The sequence below is a fragment of the Scyliorhinus canicula genome, chromosome 13 (assembly GCF_902713615.1).
Source record: "Scyliorhinus canicula chromosome 13, sScyCan1.1, whole genome shotgun sequence".
Taxonomy (NCBI): domain Eukaryota; kingdom Metazoa; phylum Chordata; class Chondrichthyes; order Carcharhiniformes; family Scyliorhinidae; genus Scyliorhinus; species Scyliorhinus canicula.
The window spans coordinates 102,154,628-102,175,189 of NC_052158.1; the positions used below are offsets into that span (position 1 = coordinate 102,154,628).

General features: G+C 48.2%; 1 protein-coding gene across 4 annotated transcripts in view; it reads left to right on the top strand.

Annotated features, from left to right (window-relative positions):
* veph1 (ventricular zone expressed PH domain-containing 1) overlaps window positions 1-18,298 on the top strand; it is a 359,761-nt gene extending 341,463 nt beyond the window's left edge. For 2 of the 4 annotated variants that reach the window (XM_038816020.1, XM_038816022.1), the window contains exons 14-15: window positions 15,707-15,843; window positions 17,797-18,033. In XM_038816020.1, coding sequence (XP_038671948.1) covers window positions 15,707-15,843; window positions 17,797-18,033 — 374 coding nt within the window. Of the gene's footprint in view, window positions 1-15,706; window positions 15,848-17,796 lie in introns of all 4 variants that reach the window. The other 2 variants (XM_038816021.1, XM_038816023.1) reach the window with 2 other exon arrangements.
* Window positions 18,299-20,562: the final 2,264 nt, after the last annotated feature.

A 20,562-nucleotide genomic window follows, 5' to 3' on the forward strand; every position in this document is an offset into this window, starting at 1 on the left:
GCTGGAACACCTAGATAACAAAGACACCGATGTCAGACTCCTATTTATTGACTACAGCTCAGTCTTCAACACAATTATTCCTACGAAACTAATCTCCAAACTCCATGGCCTGGGCCTCGGCTCCTCCCTCTGCGACTAGATCCTGAACTTCCAAACTCATAGGCCACAATCAGTAAGGATAAGCAGCAAAACCTCCTCCACAATCATCCTCAACACCGGTGCCCCACAAGGCTGTGTCCTCAGCCCCCTACTATACTCATTATGCACCGATGACCGTGTTGCCAAATTCCCCTCCAACTCGATTTTCAAATTTTCGGATTTCAAACAATGATGAGACAGAGTACAGGAATGAGATGGAGAATCTGATGAACTGGTGTGACGACAATAATCTCTCCCTCAATATTATCAACAAAACAAAGGAGGAAGTGTTGTGGAGCACAAGCTCCTGTCTATATCAATGGGAACGAAGTAGAAAGAGTTGAGAACTTCACGTTTTTAGGTGTCCAGATCACCAACAACCTGTTGCTGACACTATAGTTAAGAAAGCTCACCAACGGACTTCCGGTGGCAGCTATGAAGGAGTAAGTTGCACATTTGGTGGCTCACGCTCGGGTCGGACTTTTGGACCTTTTCCCCCGATTTTCTACTGGACTTGAACTGTAGAACTGATGACAGAGGCAATTGTGTACTGAATTCCCACATTGGTGCATGGAGAGAAGGATTGGAAGTGCTCGTAAAGGCAGAAACAGAAAGACAGAGAAGGCTTGGGCTGAAGCTGCAGCGGGAGACAGCATGGCGGAGGACCGGACCTCTGGCTTGTCAACCCAGCGGCCAACGGAGCATCTGATGCAAGTTAGCCAGGAGGGCTTTGCTAAGCAGAAGCCGGACTGCTTGGACCCGATAAAAGAGTCGATTGAACGACTGGAGCTTAGATTGGACGCCCAAGATCGGGCGATCCAGAAGGTAGAGAAGGCGCTGGCTGAGCAGGAGGAACATCAAACTGCGGTGGAGTTGGAGGTGGGGATGCTGACAGACCAGCAGAAGAAGCTCCTGGAGAAGATGGAGAAACTAGAGAATATGTCCCGCCTGCAGAACTTGAGAATCGTTGGACTCCTCGAGGGGTCCGAAGGAGCGGATGCTGTGGCATACATCGCAGATATGTTTGAGAAGCTGCTGGGGAATGGGGCATTCTCCCAACCCTTGGAGGTGGACAGGGCTCACAGAGCACTCGCGAGGAAGCCGTGAATGGGAGACCCCCCTGAGGGCAATGGTGGTGATATTCCACAGGTACTTGGATAAGGAGCGCATTCTACAGTGGGCCAAGCAGACAACAGCATCCTGCAGGTTTACCAAGACCTGAGTGTGGAGGTGGCCAGGAGAAGAGCAGGCTTCAACCAGATTAGGTCAATCCTTTTTAAGAAAAAGGTGAAGTTTGGACTGTTTATCCGGTCCGTCTCTGGGTCACAAACAAGGAACAACACTTTTATTTTGAGTTGCCTCAGGATGCGCTGGACTTCGTGAAAGGAAAGGACTGGTGGTGGACTGAAAACTTTTGAACTTAGCTGCAACGTTCATTTTATTTTTTTGTTTCTCTGTTCTTTAAAAAAATAAGTTTCTCATTTTTCGTTTTGTGGAAGTTGTTTGTAATGCCTTCTGTATTGATTTGGGCCCAGTGGCAGACCTGAGTGAGTCAAGGTTTTCATTTGCACTGCTGGGGGATGGAGGTGTGCATGTTTAGATTTTGGTGTTTTTCTGTCGGGCAATTGTGTGGGGATTGTTTGATGTTGGAGTATGTTTGTATGAGCGGAGGGGAGGGTGGGGAGGGAACAATAGGTGGGAGACTATCCAGTGCCAGGGATTGGAGCCACCAAGCTAGCTGGGTGGGCTAGCTCACGGAAGAGCAGTGGGGGGAGGGGGGGGGAATGCATATGTTCGGTTTATTAAAGGGGTTGGGTTACAGCGTGTTATTCCTGGAGGGGGGGGGGAATGTTCTGCTGACGAGGGAGGGACTTGGGCCAAGGGACAGAGAGGAGGTTGGGGGCGGAGGCTGCATAGAGGCGGGCCGGTGGAGGCGCGGAGCATGGGCTTGAGGCGGTCCCAAAAAAGAGGATGGCTGATCGGCGAAGGGGCGGCGGCAATGAGCCCCCCAACTAGGCTGATCACCTGGAATGTTCGAGGGTTAAATGGGCCGGTCAAGAGGGCACGTGTGTTCACGTAAAGGCGGTCGTGGTAATGTTGCAGGAGATGCACCTTAGAGTAACTGACCAGATTAGATTGAAGAAAGGCTGGGTCAGTCAGGTCTTTCACTCGGGACTGGATTCAAAGACTAGAGGGGTCGCGATCCTGATCAATAAGTGAGTGGTGTTTGAGGCAGGAAGAATAGTTTCGGATGTGGGAGGTCGGTACATTATGGTCAGTGGGAAATTGGAGGGGGTGCAGGTGGTATTAGTAAATGTGTATGCGCCAAATTGGGATGATGTGGAGTTTATAATGAGGATGCTGGGGAAGATACTGGACCTGGACTCGCACAGATTGGTCATGAGAGGGGACTTCAACACAATTATTGATCCCGGCTTGGACTGGTCAAGCTTGAAAATGGGCAGGGTGCCAGCAATAGCAAAGGAACTAAAAGGGTTCATGAAGCAGATGGGGGGGGGGGTGCATCCATGGAGATTTGGGCAGCCGAGGGTGAAGGAGTTCTCCTTCTACTCACAGGTGCATAAAGTGTACTCCCGGATTGATTTCTTCATTTTGAGCAGTGCCTTACTGGCAGGGGTGGTGACACGGGGTACTCAGCGATCACAATCTCAGCCCATGCTCCGCGCTGGGCTGACCTGCAGGTTAGTAAAGACAGTAACCAGCGCCTGCACTGGAGGTTAGATGTGGGACTTTTGGCTGACGAAGGGGTGTACGAGCAGCTGAGGAAATATATTTACAACTACCTGCAGGTCAATGACATGGGGGAAATTTCAGCAGCGGTGGTCTGGGGAGCACGGAAGGCAGTGGTCAGGGGGGAGCTGATCTCGATACGGGCCCATAGGGAGAAGGTGGACAGGGCAGAGACGGACCGACTGGATAAGGAGATATTACAGATCGATAGGAGGTATGCGGACACCCCAGAGGCAGGGATTTTAAGGGAACGTTGGAGACTACAGGCGGAGTTCGGCTTGTTAACCACAGTAAGGGCGGTGGAGCAGCTGAGAAGGACGAGGGGGGCGATCTATGAGTATGGAGAGAAGGCCAGCAGAATGCTTGCACAGCAGCTTAGAAAGAGGGAGGCAGCCAGGAAGATAGGGTAAGTAAATGTCAGAGATGGGAACCTGGTCGGAGATTCAGCAGGGATGAATAAGGCATTTAGGGATTTCTACAGTAGGCTCTATAGGTCGGGACCCCCTTTGGGGCCGGAGGGGATGAGGCGCTTTCTGGAGGGGCTGAATTTCCCAAAGGTGGATGGGGAGCTGGTAGAAGGGCTGGGGTCACGATCAGGTTGGAAGAGATAGTGGAGGGTCTGAAGGCCATGCAGTCGGGTAAAGCCTCGGGGCCGGACAGGTACCCAGTAGAGTTTTATAAAAGGTTCTCTGCGATAATGGGGCCGGTGTTGATGAGGATGTCAATGCGGCAAGGGAGAGGGGGGTGCTGCCCCCGACGATGTCACAGGCCTCGGTTTCGCTGATTTTGAAGCGGGACAAGAACCCGGAGCTGTGTGGGTCCTACAGGCCGATATCCCTGTTGAATGTGGACGCCAAACTGCTGGCCACAATTTTGTCCTCCAGGATTGAGTTGTGTTCCAGATGTTATTGGGGAGAACCAGACGGGGTTTGTTAAGTGTAGGCAGTTGGTGGCCAATGTAAGAAAGTTATTAAACGTGATCATGATGAAGGTAAGGAGGTGGAGGTAGTGATTGCAATGGATGCAGAAAAGGTTTTTGATCGGGTAGAATGGGAATATCTGTGGGTGGGGCTTTATTGACTGGGTCAGGTTGCTGTATCAGGCTCCTGTGGCAAGCGTACGGATGAATAGGACAACATCGGACTATTTTAGACTGCACCGGGGAACGAGACAAGGATTCCCCCTCTCCCCACTGTTGTTCGCGCTGGCTATAGAGCCGTTGGCAATTGCGCTGAGAGCCTCAAGGGGCTGGAAAGGACTGGTCCAGCAGAGGGGCGGGGCGGAGGTAGAGGGGGTTGTGGAACACAGAATCTCGCTCTATGCAGACCACCTGCTCCTGTATGTATCGGACCCAATAGAGGGGTTGGAAGAAATCATGAGGATTCTCGGGGAATTTGGCCGGTTTTCGGGAATAAGCTATATATGGGGAAAAGTGAGATGTTTGCGGTCCAGGCGAGGGGACAGGAGAGGCGATTGGGGGAGCTGCTATTTAGATTAGTAGGGGGAAGCTTCAGGTACCTAGACATTCAAGTGGCGTGGGAATGGGACCGGCTGCATAAATTAAATCTGACCCGGCTAGTAGACCAAATGGAGGACGATTTTCGGAGATGGGATGCGCTCCCATTGTCATTAGCTGGGAGGGTGCAGACGGTGAAGATGACGGTCCTCCCGAGATTCCTGTTCGTGTTTCAATGTCTCCCCATCTTTATTCCGCGGTCCTTCTTTAAACGGGTCAACAAAGTGATCACTGGCTTTGTTTGAGCGGGCAAAACCCCGCGAGTAAGGAAGGTAATGCTTGAGTGGAATCAGGGAGAGGGCGGGCTGACGTTGCCAAATTTTAGTAACTATTGCTGGGTGGCGAATATAGCCATGATCAGTGTTGGAACCAACAATTCTACGGACACGTGCTTGTAGGATTAGAATAGCGGTTTTAATATACTCGCAACAGAGCCAGCCTATTAGCCATTGAACTTTCGGTGAACTGGCCGGCTGACCATGTGGCACTGACCTTTATACAGCAGCTTCCGGAGCATTCCCAGAGCTACTCCCCCTGAAGGACAGGTAGTGCAACTGCACTTACAATACAGACACATGTATACAGTAGTGCCCCGTTATTACGCGGGTGTTCGGGTCCAAGACAGCCACCCGCGTTGTAACCGAGCCGCGGATATCCAAGATGGCGGATATCGAAATGAATGAACGAGAGGAAACATCGCTGACTGTGCTGAACATTGCTGAATGGAAGGGCGTTTTAAATAAGAAACAGCAAAGTTCGTTCAAGTCTTAAATCAAGTTTTAAATGTATTAAAATATATACAATAATATACAGTATACATACAATAATATACTTAAAATTGTACTTACACGCATATTTTTAAAATCATTTTAAAAAGTCTGTGAGTTTCCTCTGGCACATCCCCTTCCTCATCTTGACTTGTGCTTGTCTCTGGAGGTTCTTCAGGTGCAGGATGTATATCGGGTCGAAGTCTTGCTGCTCTGTGTATGCTATGAGCCACTTCAGGTGCGTGATGGCATCCGAGTGGCTCTTTGCCACTGTGGGCTGGGGTTCTTCTTCTTCTTCTGCCTCCTCTTGGGTGACCTGGTCGATGATCTCCTCCTCTGTGAATGTTTCTGCGGGTGCCATGTCATCCTCTGCTGCTGCCCACCTGTCCACCCAATCCTGGAGTGTTAGGTTCTCATCCAGTTGGTCCTCTAGCCTCTCCTCAGCTGCCCTGATCTCTGCTTCAGTAAAGCCTACGAAATCCTCTTCATCCGGGTAATGTTGGGGTCGTGGGAGTGCTGCTCCTAGGGCCTTGTTCCAGCAGTTGGCGATGGTCTTCTCTGTCACAGCTCCCCAGGCCTTCCCTGCCAGATAACAGGCATCCTTGATGGTGATAGCTTTCAGGTAATCTGGGACAGTGAGAGGAGAGTCTATAATTTCCACGATCAGTTCCTTTTTGTACACAGACTTGAAGGTCTGAATGATGCCAGCATCACATGGCTGGATCTTGCTGGTGGTGTTCTTTGGGAGATAGAGCACTTGGATCTGCCCATCCCTGGTCTTGAGAACATCTCCCTGAGGGTGGGCTGAGCAGTTGTCCAGTAGGAGTGTGGCCTTCTGCGGTAAGTTGCGGGCTCTAAGGTGGTCCCTGACACTGGGTACGAAGAACTTGAAGAACCACTCCTCAAATAAGAAAGCTGTCATCCAGACTTTGCCAGAGTTCCGGTAGGTAATGGGTAGGTTCTCCATGTTGATGTGGTGAAAGCATCTAGGAGACTTGAATTTGCCCACAATCAATGGCTTCAGCTTGTGTGTTCCCGTGGCATTGCTGGCAAACAGGATGGTGAGCCTGTTCTTGGCTTGCTTGTACCCCAGAGTCTTGTGGGCATCATCCTTGACAGCTAGGGTCTTGTCAGGCAGCATCTTCCAGTAAAGCCCTGACTCATCTGCATTGTAGAGTTGCTCTGGGGTCAGCTCCTCTTGCACCATGTAGTTCTTGAGGATGTCGGGAAAGGCTGCTGCGGCTCCTGAGTCGGCGGATCTCTGTTCACCACTGATGGTAACTGCACCTATCCCATGTCTTTTCTGGAACCGATGGAGCCAACCCTTGCTGGCTACGAAATTGCTGTCCTCTGGGTGGAGCTGGTGATGGAACTTCTCAGCCTGAGTCCTGATGATAGGTCCAGATAGGGGGGTGCCACCAGACTGTTCCTGGACAAACCAGGTGAACACAGCCTTCTCTAAGTTACTGTCACTAGCGTTCCTTGCCTTTTTCCTGCTAAGCCCTTCACTCTGAGAAACTGTCCCAACATATGCTCTTAAATTGGGCTCATCTTTCACCCACCCACGGAGGGTTGACTCTGGTACACCAGTCTCTCTGGATAATTTTGCCTTCGTTTCCCCGTTTCGAAGCCGGTCTATCAAATGTATCTTTTGACTCACTGAGTAAGACTTGCGCTTAAACATTTTGAACGACACGACAGCAACTGAACTCGAACTCGAAGATACCTGCACTGGAAAAGGTATCCCTTTTATGGCTGTGTAACTGGGCTAATCGGTCGCGGCTACTCATCGCGGCTAATCGTTCTACAGTACAAGACAGTGATCATCGCTGCTAATCGGTCTAATCATCGCGGGTAATAATCGCTGCTAATCGGTCTAATCATCGCGGGTAATAATCGCTGCTAATCGGTCTAATCATCGCGGCTCAAAAAGGTGCTGTTTCAAAAAGAGTTTAAAATGAGTCAAGTAAGTTGGGGTCCATAAACCCCCCCGCCGTATATCGCGAACCGCGGTATTGCGGGGCGCGTTATAACGGGGGACTACTGTATACAGATTATAATCCGGTGTGAATCACATTCACCACATTCAGGAAGTGGGTGTTGGGGGAGGGGTCGGCATGGGAGCGTATGGAGGCAGCTTCATGCAAGGGCACCAGCTTAGGGGCATTGGTAACTGCGCCTCTGCCATTCCGCTGGCACAGTACTCCACCAGTCCCGTGGTGGTGGCAGCCCTGAGAATCTGGGGGCAATGGAGGAGACATGTGGGAGCAGAAGGAGCATCGATCTGGTCCCCAATCTGTAATAATCACCGGTTTGCCCCGCAATGTATGGATGGGGAGTTCTGGATATGGTGGAAAGCAGGGATTGAGAGGATGGGGGATATGTTTATAGAGGGGAGCTTTCTGAGTATGAGGGCACTGGAGGAGAACATAGAACATAGAACAGTACAGCACAGAACAGGCCCTTCGGCCCTCAATGTTGTGCCGAGCCATGATCACCCTACTCAAACCCACGTATCCACCCTATACCCGTAACCCAACAACCCCCCCCCCCCCTTAACCTTACTTTTATTAGGACACTACGGGCAATTTAGCATGGCCAATCCACCTAACCCGCACATCTTTGGACTGTGGGAGGAAACCAGAGCACCCGGAGGAAACCCACGCACACAGGGGGAGGACGTGCAGACTCCACACAGACAGTGACCCAGCCGGGAATCGAACCTGGGACCCTGGAGCTGTGAAGCATTTATGCTAACCACCATGCTACCCTGCTGCCCCCATTTGAGAGTTTGGGTTGGAGAGGGGAAACAAATTCAGGTATCTGCAGGTGCGGGACTTCCTACGTAAACAGGTGTCAACCTTCCCGCTCCTACCGCTAAGGGGGATTCAGGACAGGGTAATTTCCGGAGGGTGGGTAGGAGAAGGGAGCATCTCTGACATTTACAAGGAACTTATGGGGTCAGAAGAGACGCAGACCGCGGAGCTGAAGCGCAAGTGGGAGGAGGAGCTTGGAGGAAAGATAGAGGATGTTCTATGGGCAGACTCGTTGAGTAGAGTCAACGCGTCCACAACATGTGCCAGGCTCAGCCTGATACAATCCAAGGTCGTTCACCGGGCTCACATGACAGTGGCCCAGATGAGCAGATTCTTTGGGTGGAAGACAGGTGCGCAAAATGTGCGGGAGGACCAGCGAACCATGTCCACATGTTCTGGACATGTCCAAAGCTTAGGGGATTTTGGCAAGGGTTTGCAGATGTCATGTCCACGGTGTTAAAAACAAGGGTGGCACTGAGTCCAGAGGTGGTGATTTTCGGGGTGTGGGAAGACCCGGGAATGCAGGAAGAGAAAGCGGCAGACGTTCTGGCCTTTGCTTCCCTGGTAGCCCGGTGACGGATACTATTAGCTTGGAGGTACTCAAAGCCCCCGAAGTCAGAGACCTGGCTCACTGACATGGCTAGCTTTCTCTATTTGGAGAAAATCAAGTTTGCCTTGAGAAGGTCACTGTTCTCAACAGAGGTGGCAACCGTTCATCGACTTCTTCACGGAAAATTAATCGTCAGCAGAAGGGGTGGGGGGGGGGGTAGTATTTTAGCTTAGAGTAGGGGGTTAATAAAGGTGGGACCTGTAAGGGAGGGTGACAGCTTTTGCACTATGTTTATAGTTCCATGTACATTGTTTATTGTGTTGTTGTTATAATACCAAAAATACCTCAATAAAATGTTTATTAAAAAAAAAGAAAGCCCATCAACGACTACTTTCTCAGAAGACTAAGGAAATTTTGCATATCAGCTCCAACTCTCACCAACTTTTACAGATGCACCACAGAAAGCATTTTTTCTGGTTGTATCACAGCTTGGTATGGTTCCTGCTCTGCCCAAGACCGGAGGAAACAACAAAAGGTCATGAATGTAGCCCAGTCCATCATGCAAACCAGCCTGCCATCCATTGACTCTGTCTATAATTCCCGCTGCCTCGGAAGACAACCAGTATAATTGAGGACCCCACGCACGCCGGACATACGCTCTTCCACCTTCTTCCGTTAGGAAAAAATACAAAAGTTTGAGGTCACGTACCAACCGACTCAAGAACAGCTTCTTCCCTGCTGCCATCAGACTTTTGAATGGACCTACCTCAAATTAAGTTGATCTTCTCTCTACATCCTATTATGATTGTAACATTACATTCTGTAGCCTCTCCTTCCTTCCCTATGTATGGTATGCGTTGTCTGTATAACCTGCAAGAAACAACACTGCATACTAATACATGTGACAATAATAAATCAAATCAAATCAAATCAAAATGCTAACCTGCACTTCTTTGGCCTGTGGGAGGAATGGGCGGACCCGGAGGAAACCAACGCAGACACAGGGAGAAAGTGCAGACTCCGCACAGACAGTCACCAAGGCCGGATTAGAACCTGGGTCCCTGGCGCTGAGAGGCAGCAGTGTTAACCACTGTGCCACCCTGCAGTGGCTTTCATCTCACATTCAATAAATCATTCATTTATTAATCCATCTGGTGGTCGCCCGTCTGTCAGGGTATTACAGTATCCTTCCGATGTAAACAGCAAATTTTACAGCTGTTTCACAGATGAAAAATTCTGTGCCATTCCTATTTGTTCCAGCTTATTAAATATATTCCGCATTTTTAAGGATGTTTCTGAGAATCAGAATCTCCCTGTTGTATTATATTATTGTGAATCCGTGACCAATTGAAATGTTAACTTTGAGTTTCCTTGAGGTCAAATGGATCTTCAAGGTCAGAAGGGGAAGTAATTACAATGTCCATATGACATTTGAAATGAATCTTCAATACACAAACTCCACAGTCTAATATATTGCAATAGATATAAAGACCAGTTTTGCAGCAGAGGCAATTAATTCTCACTGATATTTAAGAGTACATCAGACAGCAACCTTTGACAGATGCTCTTGCACAATTAAATACAGAAATCCTATCCAAGTTGCCCTCTTTCAGGAGCTGTGCAACAACAGTATCTCACAAAGAGGATTGACATAGAAAGGCATGAAGCTGTCGCACTCAATATATACTCACTAAAACTGTCAGAAAAAGTTAGGACCTGTGCATTCAAGCAAACAACATCTCTAGTACCTTTTACAAGTGTGTGCTCCCACTCTTCAGACTATAATTATTGTTGAAGATTTTTAAAATATGAATTTAAATGTTTAATACCACCACAGACCAAACTAGCTGGGTCCTATAGGACATATCTGCTTGACTGGGACTGCAGCAAGTGGTGAGGGAACCAACAAGAGGGAAAAACATATTTGAACTCATCCTCACCAATCTGCCTGCTGCAGATGCATCTGTCCATGGTAGTATCGGTAGAAGTGACCACCGGACAGCCCTTGTGGAGACTGTTGTGTTATTCACCCTGGGGTAACACGGACTGCAACTGTATGCAGTTGTACTTCAAAGTAGACACCAAACTTTGATGTTAGTTCAATACGCTTTATTGAACTTATTAAGCAGTGCACACAGTTCGCTGTGGGTTTGACACTCTACTAATCTAAGCCTGCTAACTGTAATTAACTAGACCAGACTAACTCTGAGCCACATGTAGAAGATGCCAACTGATATATACACCCTGACTGTCACTACAGTTGTCACCAGTGGAAAGAGGCAGAATGTTGATGCCTCGTTGTGTGTTTTATAGTGGGAGACCCCCCTCTAGTGTTCTGTCTGATGATTGCTTGTGTTCTGTCCTGTGTGTTGATTGGCTGTACTGGGTGTCTGTCACTGCCTGTCTGTATCTCATTATGTGCATGAGTGCATATCATGACAGAGGCAAAGTCCTGTCTTCACATTGAGGATACCCTCCATCATGTTTTGTGGCACTACCACCATAGACTTCGAACAAATCTAGCACAAGACTGTGCATCCATGAGGTGCTGTGGGCCATCACGAGCAGCAGAATTGTATTCAACCACAATCTGTAAACTCATGGCCTGGCATATCCCCCACTCTACCATTACTATCAAGGCAAGGGACCAACCCTGGTTCAATGAAGAGTGCAGGATGGCATGCCAGGAGGAACAGCAGGTATTTCTAAAAATGAGGTGTCAACTTGGTGAAGTTACAGCACAGGGCTACTTGTGCCAAACAGTACAAGCAGTGTGTGATAGACAAAGCTAAGCGATTGCACAACCAACAGATCAGACCTAAGCAGAATTGCCACATCCGGCTGTTAATGGTGGCGGACAATTAAACAATTCACTGGAGGAGGAGGCTCCACAAATATCCCCATCCTTAATGGTGGAGGAGCCCAGCACATCATGTGTACAATTCATTGATCTCCCAATCGCCAAGGTAAACTCTTACTACTAATAAGCTATTCACATATAATTCCATCTAAATGCCTTCTAATCTCATTACGGGGGAGATGCATCTCATCCAGCCTTTTGAATACTGGCTCCCTAACAGCACTCAAGGGGCGGCACGGTGGCACAGTGGTTAGCACTGCTGCCTCTTAGCACCAGGGACGCAGGTTAAATTCCAGCCTTGCGTAGCTGTTTGTGTGGAGTTTGCTCTTTCTCCCCATGTCTGCGTGGGTTTCCAGCGGGTGCTCCGGTTTCCATCCAAAGGTGCACAGGTTAGGTGGATTGGCCATGATAAAATTGCCCCTTAATGATCAGGGATATACAGGGTAGGTGGGGCTATGGAGATAGGGCGTGGTAGTGGGCCTACGTAGGATACTCTTTCAGTGGGTCGGTGCAAACTTGATGGGCCAAATGACCTCCTTCTGCAGTGTATGATTCTATTCTATGACAGCTTCATTCTGGGGCCCTCCGAGATCCTTTGGTCTTTGAGGACCATCCCAGGCTGACGGGTTGGCTTGTGGGGGATAAGGGAAAGCCGCGGCAGTCATGGCTAATGATGCCAGCGTGAAGATCCAAGACTGAGGCGGAGTCCCATTATAATGAGGCCCACGCTGCCAGCCGGACTGTCATTGAGGGCACACCCTATGCACCATAGGCTTACTGAAGATGCGGTTCCACTGTATGGACAGCTCTGATGGTGCTTTGCAGTACAGCCTTCAGAGGGCCTCTCGCATTGCTGTGATTGCTGTGCCCTCCACATACTGGCGCTGCAGCTGCTGGAGGAGGAACCTCTGAGGAGGAGGCAGACCACGAGTAAATGGTGGACGAACCCGAGGAAGACCCTGGGCTGACTGTGTCAGCGACTCACTTGTCAAGGCAGGAGGGTGATGACAACTTGCTGTGAGGGTAGCTGTGATGCTGCTCTGGTTCTGATGAGAGAGAGAAAGAGAAATACAGCACAGAACAGGCCCTTCGGCCCACGATGTTGTGCCAAAATTTTATCCTAGGTTAATCATAGAATTTTGGACACTAAGGGCAATTTATCATGGCCAATCCACCCAACCTGCACATCTTTGGACTCTGAAGCCTGACTCCTGTCTGTTTCAAGACCACACAGACTCCCAAACTAATGCCTGAGCGAGGGTCGAGGGCACATTCGTTTGGGCCAATAGCTCAGTTGGGGGGGGGGGCGGGGTGTCGCCGTGCCACCCTGTTCTACTCGTTCCCCCTGAGATGCACCGGTGTCAGGGAGGGGAGTTCAGAAGAGCTGGGTAAAAGGCCGCAGAATAGCTCCAGTGCTTCCACCTCCCTTGGGCTGCTTACGTGACCCTGGGCTATTTCATGGGACTAAGAGGCTGGAGTGAGCTCCAGAGGCCTCTGTGTTACCTGGTGTTGCCAGTCTTGGAGGCCCACCATTGTCTGCACCGTGGTGTGAGAGCACTCAATAATGGGTCTATGTGTCTCGACCTTGAAGCCCTGAGCCATGGTCCTCTGTGACTGGGCTGTGCTCTCGAGGCCCTGAGCCATGCCTTTGACTCTGCCACCCATGCCTCGGAAGTCCCAGGTGGTCGCCACCCTCGGACATTGGCCTGATTACCACGTGATGCCGGCACCATCTCCTGCACCTGAAGGTTGGGACTCCTGACATCAACCTTGCAGTTGCTGGAATGTCGCTGACACACACTCCTGGATTTCCCAGCTCTGCCTTTGCATCTCCAGCAGTGCAGGGAGAACCTTTTCCAGCATCTGGCTGGGGGCCAGCTGTGTCCAGGGACCTAGCAGACCTCTGACTGCTCGATCTATTGGAAGTTTCTGCCTCCACCGGATGTGCACCAGCAGCTGTGTGGTCTTCACCAGATTGTGACCCAGAAGCCTATCTGCTGATATCACTCGCCAAGGTGTGTCTCTGCCCTGGTAGATAATGCAGGTGATGGCTTTGATGCCGATCGGTGCTTTGGCTTTACACTGAGGTGCTGCCGGGGAGCGGGGCAGGGTGTTGCAGTGACTCCAGGTGGCCCGACCTCATCAGGCGTCGATCCTGTAAGACAAGGAACATGGTTCAGTGAAAGGGAAGAACAAGGGTCTGGACAGCAGAGCACTCAATTGAAGCACGTCATATGGATGAAGGTTCAGTAGATCCTCACTTCTGTGATGCAGGCCAACCTGCTATTTCTATCGCTGTCACTTCATCAAGGGATAGGAGATGCGACACGGACATTCCACTACCCAACTTCTCGCTCTCCCTTTTATTATGGGCTACTTTTTCAGAACGCAGAGAGGGGATTGTAAGCCAGACGGCGGGGGGGTGCGGTTGGTGGAGAGAGGTAAAGCAGATGGCATTTGTGGGCACCGCATCTAGACACAAAGGAGTCATGAAGGGGTGTGCCAGGGGATTTGAGGAAGATGCTGGGTGGTCAGGTGCAGGAAGCTGCAAGGTGTCGGGGAGTGGATTAATGTTGACATTCCAGGTGTGGCAGATCGGACTGATGCCAGGAGGAGATAGGTGGTCAATCACCTTTGCAGCTCGAATGAGACCATTCATTTCCGTGCGGGATTGGACACCGGTTCTCCATGTCAGGCTGATGACACTGACTGCCGTAGCCACCCCATGGATTTGTCTCGCTGTTTCTAGATCTTCTACCCACTCTGGGGTACAGGGTTACCCCGCCTCTCCTCCCCAGCATCCAGAAGCATGTTCAAGTCTCCTTCCAGGAAGTAAGGAGCAGGGGCGGGATTCTCCGACCCCCGGGGGGTTGGAGAATCGCCAGCGGCCGGCGTCAATCCTGCCCCCGCCATGTCCCGAAATCTCCCCCCCCCCCCCCCCCTCCCGAGATTCGGCGGGGGCGGGAATCGCGCCGCGCCGGTAGGCGGGCCCGGGCCCCCCGCGGCAATTCTCCGGCCTGCGATGGGCCAAAGTCCCGCCACTGACAGGCCTCTCCCGCCGGCGTGGATTAAACCACCTACCTGACTGGAAGGATTGGTGGAACGGGCGGGCTCCGGGGTCCTGGCGGGGGGCGCGGGGCGATCTGACCCCGGTGGGTGCCCCCACGGTGGCCTGGCCCGCGATCGGGGCCCACCAATCAGCGGGAGGGCCTGTGCCGTGGGGGCACTCTTTTTCTTCCGCCTTCGCCATGGTCTTCACCATGGCAGAGGCGGAAGAGACCCGCTGACGCTCCGGCGCATGCGCGGACTTATGCCGGCCAGCGAAGTCCTTTCAGCCCCGGCTGGCGTGGTGCCAAAGGCCGCTCACGCCAGCCGGCGGAGTGGGAACCACTCCGGCGCGGGCCAAGCCCCTCAATGTGAGGGCTTGGCCCCTAAAGGTGCGGAGAATTCCGCGGAGTCCCAGCGTGTCGGAGTGGTGTGAACCACTCCGGCGTCGGGCCGCCCCAAAGGTGCAGAGAATTCCGCAGCTTTGGGGCGGCCCGACGCCGGAGTGGTTCACGCCACTCCGACACGCTGGGACCCCCCGCCCCGCCGGGTAGGGGAAAATCCCGGCCCAGGTCTCTGAGCTGCCATCCTCCTGGCTTGACTGGGATTGAGTGCAGAGGGACGGACCATTTAAATGCAGCTCCTCCTTGTTAACAGTGCTCAGCTGAGTCCCAGGTCAGATGAATCAGACACCTGGGAATTCTAAATCAGCGTGATTCACATGGGGGTTCATTTATTGCACGTTGTGCGGGACGATCGCGATCAGATTCACGCCGGAACCGCCAACACGATTCGCACCAATTTTCATAACCAAAATGATACTTAGGAAAAATTCCACCCTCCGTGTCTCAATGAAATGTATAAATTTCCAACCTACCTCCTGGGTGTGAGTTGCTCTCATGTCCCTTGCCCCAACTCTGTTGTGTCCAAAAGTAGGAGCGTAGAAGGTGGGTTTCATATTTTCCAAATTTTAACACCTGGATGAACCAGCCACCTAACTTTAGCTGTTAAAATGCACCCACATGTACCTCAGGGTTCGGTCTTCAATCTGGCGAAGGAGCTGTACCATGGCTCGCCCTGTTCACTCAGGTCCCTGAACCTGCAATCTATAGACATGTATAAATGTAATGACTGACTGGCGTTGCGCAGTCTCCGCTGAAAACCCAGACCAATATGTATTTGTGAAACAAACTAGGATTCTAACAATTTTTGGTTTTTAGTGCATTGGTAATTGATCATTCAAATTCGATATCCTTTTAACAGTTGTGAATCAGGATGGTCAACCACTCATCGAAGGCAAGCTCAAAGAAAAACAAGTGAAATGGAAGTTTATAAAAAGATGGAAAACCCGTTATTTTACACTGGCTGGGAATCAGCTTCTATTTCGTAAAGGAAAATCAGTAGGTATATGTTTAAGTTTCACTCGAGTAAATCAATGGAACCAAGCACCAGAGCCAGTTTTGCATTGCTTCGTATTTTGTTCATCGCTAGCCAAGTTCTGAACACTGATTTAGTTCATAATATTTGCTGGCAAAAGTGTAGCCGTCTTTAAAACGTAATCAAAATGCTGAGGATGCTGGAAATCTGAAATAAAAGCAGAAAATGTCGGAAGCACCCAACAGTTCAAGCAGCATCTGTGGAGGGAAAGACCCAAGTCATCATTTCAGATCAATGATCAAAAGAATTCAGACAGGAGATATAGAAAAATAATTTAGCATGTGTCTAGAATTAAGTGAATATAATGCAGAGGTAAAAGTAATCACAAAATATATTTGAAGAAAAAAGTGTAGAGGGACTAGGAAAGAAGTATGACCAAGGGACTAGTACAAGGACCAAAATGAAAAAGAAAGGAGAATGTTTATAACATTAACCCAAAACATGGAGCACAAGACAGTCATAGTGGAGTCAATTAGGAAGAGGTCAAAAAACAAACATGTCTTACCTGGACTTATTTCACCTGGAAGATTTGATACATCCAATTAATTTAAATAAGATGTTAAGAGGGACAACATGGTAAATTTGCACGCAATCAATGTGGGAAATTTTACGAAACACATTTGTAGCCTTCAAATAATGGTTAAGAAAAAATAAAGTTTGAGCCATGAATTATTGACTATTAAAACATAGAAGCTGAAACACTGGCATTATTTGAAATGGAGACAATTGCTGCTTTTATTTATTCTTTCATGCAATGCGAGTGTCACTGGATAGGCCAACATTTGCTGCCTTTCCCAAATTGACCTTGAGAAGGTGGTGGTGAGCCACCTTCTCGAACCAACGCAGTCCACCCGGCGTATCACACCCACAGTGCAGTTAAGAAGAAAACTCCAGTTTTCACCCAGCGACTGTGAAGGAAGACAACATAGTTCCAATTCAGGATAATTGTGTGGTTTGCAGGTGGCTATGTTTCCATGTGTCTGCTGCTCTCGTCTTTCTAGGTGCTGGAGGTGGTGGGTTCGGAAGGTGCTGTTGCAGGAGCCATGAGGAATTGTTACTGTGCATCTTGAGCACAGTACAGTACACACTGACAACACTATGTTCTGGTGAAGCGAGTGAATATTTAAGGTGGTAGATGGTATGCCGATCAAGCAAACACCTTTGTTTTGGATTGGTGTTGGAGCTGCATTCATCCAGGCCAGTGGAGAGTATTCCACTACACTGACTTGTGCCTTGTAAATAGTGGACAGGGGAGTCGGCAGTTGTTTACTTGCTGTACTCAACTGCTCTTGTAGCCTCAGTATCTTAAGGCTGGTCCAGCTCAGACTCTGGTCAATGGGAGCCCCTAGGATTTTGATGTTGGGGGAATTCTGTGATGGTAATGCTATTAAACATCAAAAGGCAGTCATTAGATTCTCTCTTTCTGGAGATGGTCATTGCCTTGCACTCATGTGGCATGAATTTGATTTGTCACTTATCATCCTAAACCTGAAAATTGTCCTGGACAATTTAGACATGGACTGCTTAAGAAACTGAGGAGTCACGAATGTTACTGAACTTTATGCAAATATCCTCGATCATCCCCACTTCTGACCTTATGGTTGTTGGAAGGTCATTGATGAAGCATCTGAAAATGTTTGGGCCTGGGACACTATACTGAGGAATTCCTGCAGTGATGCCCTGAGGTTGAGATGATTGGCCTTCAACAACCATAAGCATTTTTTCCTTTATGGTTAGGTGTGATTCCAACTAGTGGAGAGTTACCCCCCCCTGCCCCGGGTTCCGGCTGACCTCAATTTTACCAGAGCTCCTTGATGCTACGATCAGTCAAATGCTGCCTTGACATCAAGGGCGGCCCATATGTAAATGTGGACATTTCCAAATGGCTTATACACCTTTATATCTTCATCTTTCAGAAAGATGATCCAGATGACTGTCCAATTGAACTGAGCAAGGTACAAAGTGTAAAGGTCGTCGCTAAAAAGCGAAGAGACCGCGGTCTTCCTCGGGCCTTTGAAATCTTCACAGACAACAAGACATATGTCTTCAAAGCGAAGGATGAAAAGAATGCCGAGGAGTGGTTACAGTGTATCAATGTTGCAGTAGCTCAGGCAAAAGAAAGAGAAAGCAGAGAGGCGACAACGTACCTATGAATAAATCGGAGATAAATTGGACGGATACATAGGCTGACAGCAAAATAACTATCCAGATGAATCACTGCATAGATTTTGCAGATATATTTGAATGTAGAGCCTCTAAATCTTAAGGTGAGAGGTAATATGAGCAAATGTGGGAGAAAACTGGAACTGTATCCTGCTTAAGTATTACAAACAATATTTAATAATATAAATCAGAGGGTGACAGCATTATCCATGTGAACTGTCAAATAATTGCATTAAAGGTATTTGGAAAAATGAAGATCTGGAAAATGTAATAACGATGAAGTAAATGGCAAAGCGATGGTTACAGTGCATGACTTTTAAGATGACTTCTTTGCAATTTTTGAACTCAGAATTCTAGAAAATAAATGAAGATGTAGTTCATGCACAATACCGTCTTACTGTAAATGATGCACTCATCAAAATGCTCACTGGGTTCTACTCCAAAAAAGAAATTGTTCTAAAATAGCCAGTGTCTTTCTTTACATTGCATAAGCACATTGCATATGGGCTTTTGAACTCTAAACTGCACTTATGAAGATTAACATGTGGCTGAAAATAAGCATATTGTTAAATTGCTTTCATTTTGCAACCACGTGAGAAAGTGTGCTTTAATGTTTGAAGCTTATGGCTTTGTTCGTTATTGCACAGTCAAGATGGCTTCTATAATCCACTGAGGAACAGAAACTTCATTCCTATTCCCTGTAGTTCAGTAGCAATGGTGCCACCTCAGCTGGTGCTGATCAGATGGAATAGAAAGATCCCACGTTATTTCCAGGGCTATAATGGGGTCATTTCAAGTGCCTTCGCTTTCTCTGGGATGAAGTCAGAAAATGAGTAAATTTCCCACACTTCTTCAATAAAATCTCTGATGGAAAACGTTTGTGTATTTGGGGGTTGGGTGAGGACAGCATCAGGTTCAACTCCTGTTATGCTGGTCCCATGATCATAAATATCACTGATGCTCACTCTCTGAATGAAGAATAAACAATCCCCAGGAGATAGAGGCAAAAAGGGGAGACTAATTGTTGAAGCCATGATAGGGAAAGGGAGAAGAACTGAAAGTGCAGCCAGTACTTATTTCACCCTTGGTTTAAAATTATTTTACTAACGAGAAACCTTTTCTCAGCCCTTTGTGAAGTTGTTGAATTATGTCAAAACTACTTTCTCTTAGTTTAGTTAATCCACAGTAACATGTCACCGTGTGGATTCATATACATAATAATTTTTGCATGGTATATTACAGATGGAGTGCTCAGTTTGTTTTGGTTCTGTCTATTAGTTTATTTGGTAGATCCCCAAACTTGTACACGATTCCTTTTACACATTTAGAATTGATCTATTATTTTGTAGAACATAAGCTAGTTCCTTTATTTTGATTCCAGTTGCCAAATGTGAACAAATTCCTGTCAAAATGGGTTTGAGGTGATTTGAAGAAATCCCTGGTTAACAAAACCTGAGATGTGACATGGCATGTACAGTATCCAATGTTACAGGTGTAAAATTACATTAAAATAATTGGAGATTGGTGAGATAAATCTTCCAAAAGAAAAATGAAATACTAAGGCATTGTATTAATGTTTTATGTATTTTATTTGCTGATTTTATTCGATTTCATTGTAGAAATTTATCATGAGCTGGATGATCCATTTTGTTTTACAAGTATTACCAGCTTTGTGTCTGCTAAATATTTCTCTTTTTTGTAGCACTTAATTATTCCTCATTTGCATTTTTGTGATGTTCATCTCTATTTGCAATATTTTTTTACATTCATGAATGTTGGTCCTGAAAAAGCAAAGGAAATCTCGCATATCTGAAAGATATGGATCAGAAATTTCCTCAGAGCTGCTCCTGATACACCATTATAAATTTACCAAGGGTTGGATTCTGCAGTCCCCCAGCTGCATGTTTCTCAGCGGAGCACCATTTGTCAATGAAGCCGTCCTACGCCACCAAGATGCATTGCCAGATGGAACAGAGAATGCCAATGACCGGAGAATTCCGGCCCAGATGTATACCGAACAGCCCCGGCTGGGATCTTCCAGTTCCAGAAACGGACCTTTGCTGGTGCTTAAAATCTTCTGTCCGGCCTGCGGGAACAGGATCCAGGCTGCATTTCCAAATTACCACGGTGCTCTCTGAGTTGCCTCGGTGATGCTGAAGCAACTGCAGGAAAACTCTCAGCCAGTATCACCGCCGTTTATTTGATAACTTCTGATTCAGAAGGTTGTGAATGGAACACTCACTGAAGATTTAAGAGCACAGTCTAGGCTGACACTTTTAGGAATGAAATATCATCTTCCAGATCAGATATTAAATGAAGTTCTGCTGCGCAGGTGGGTGCGAAACAGCTGGCAGCACTATTTGAGGAAGACTGCCATTCTGAAATATGACAGTATTATATACAGAAAGGGGAAGATGTCCAAGCAAATCTGGTTATTCATTCATTCATTTGTTGTTGGTAGATTTTTTACTCTATGCAAATTCGTCACCAGGTTTGTCAATAATAGTAGTGAGTGGACT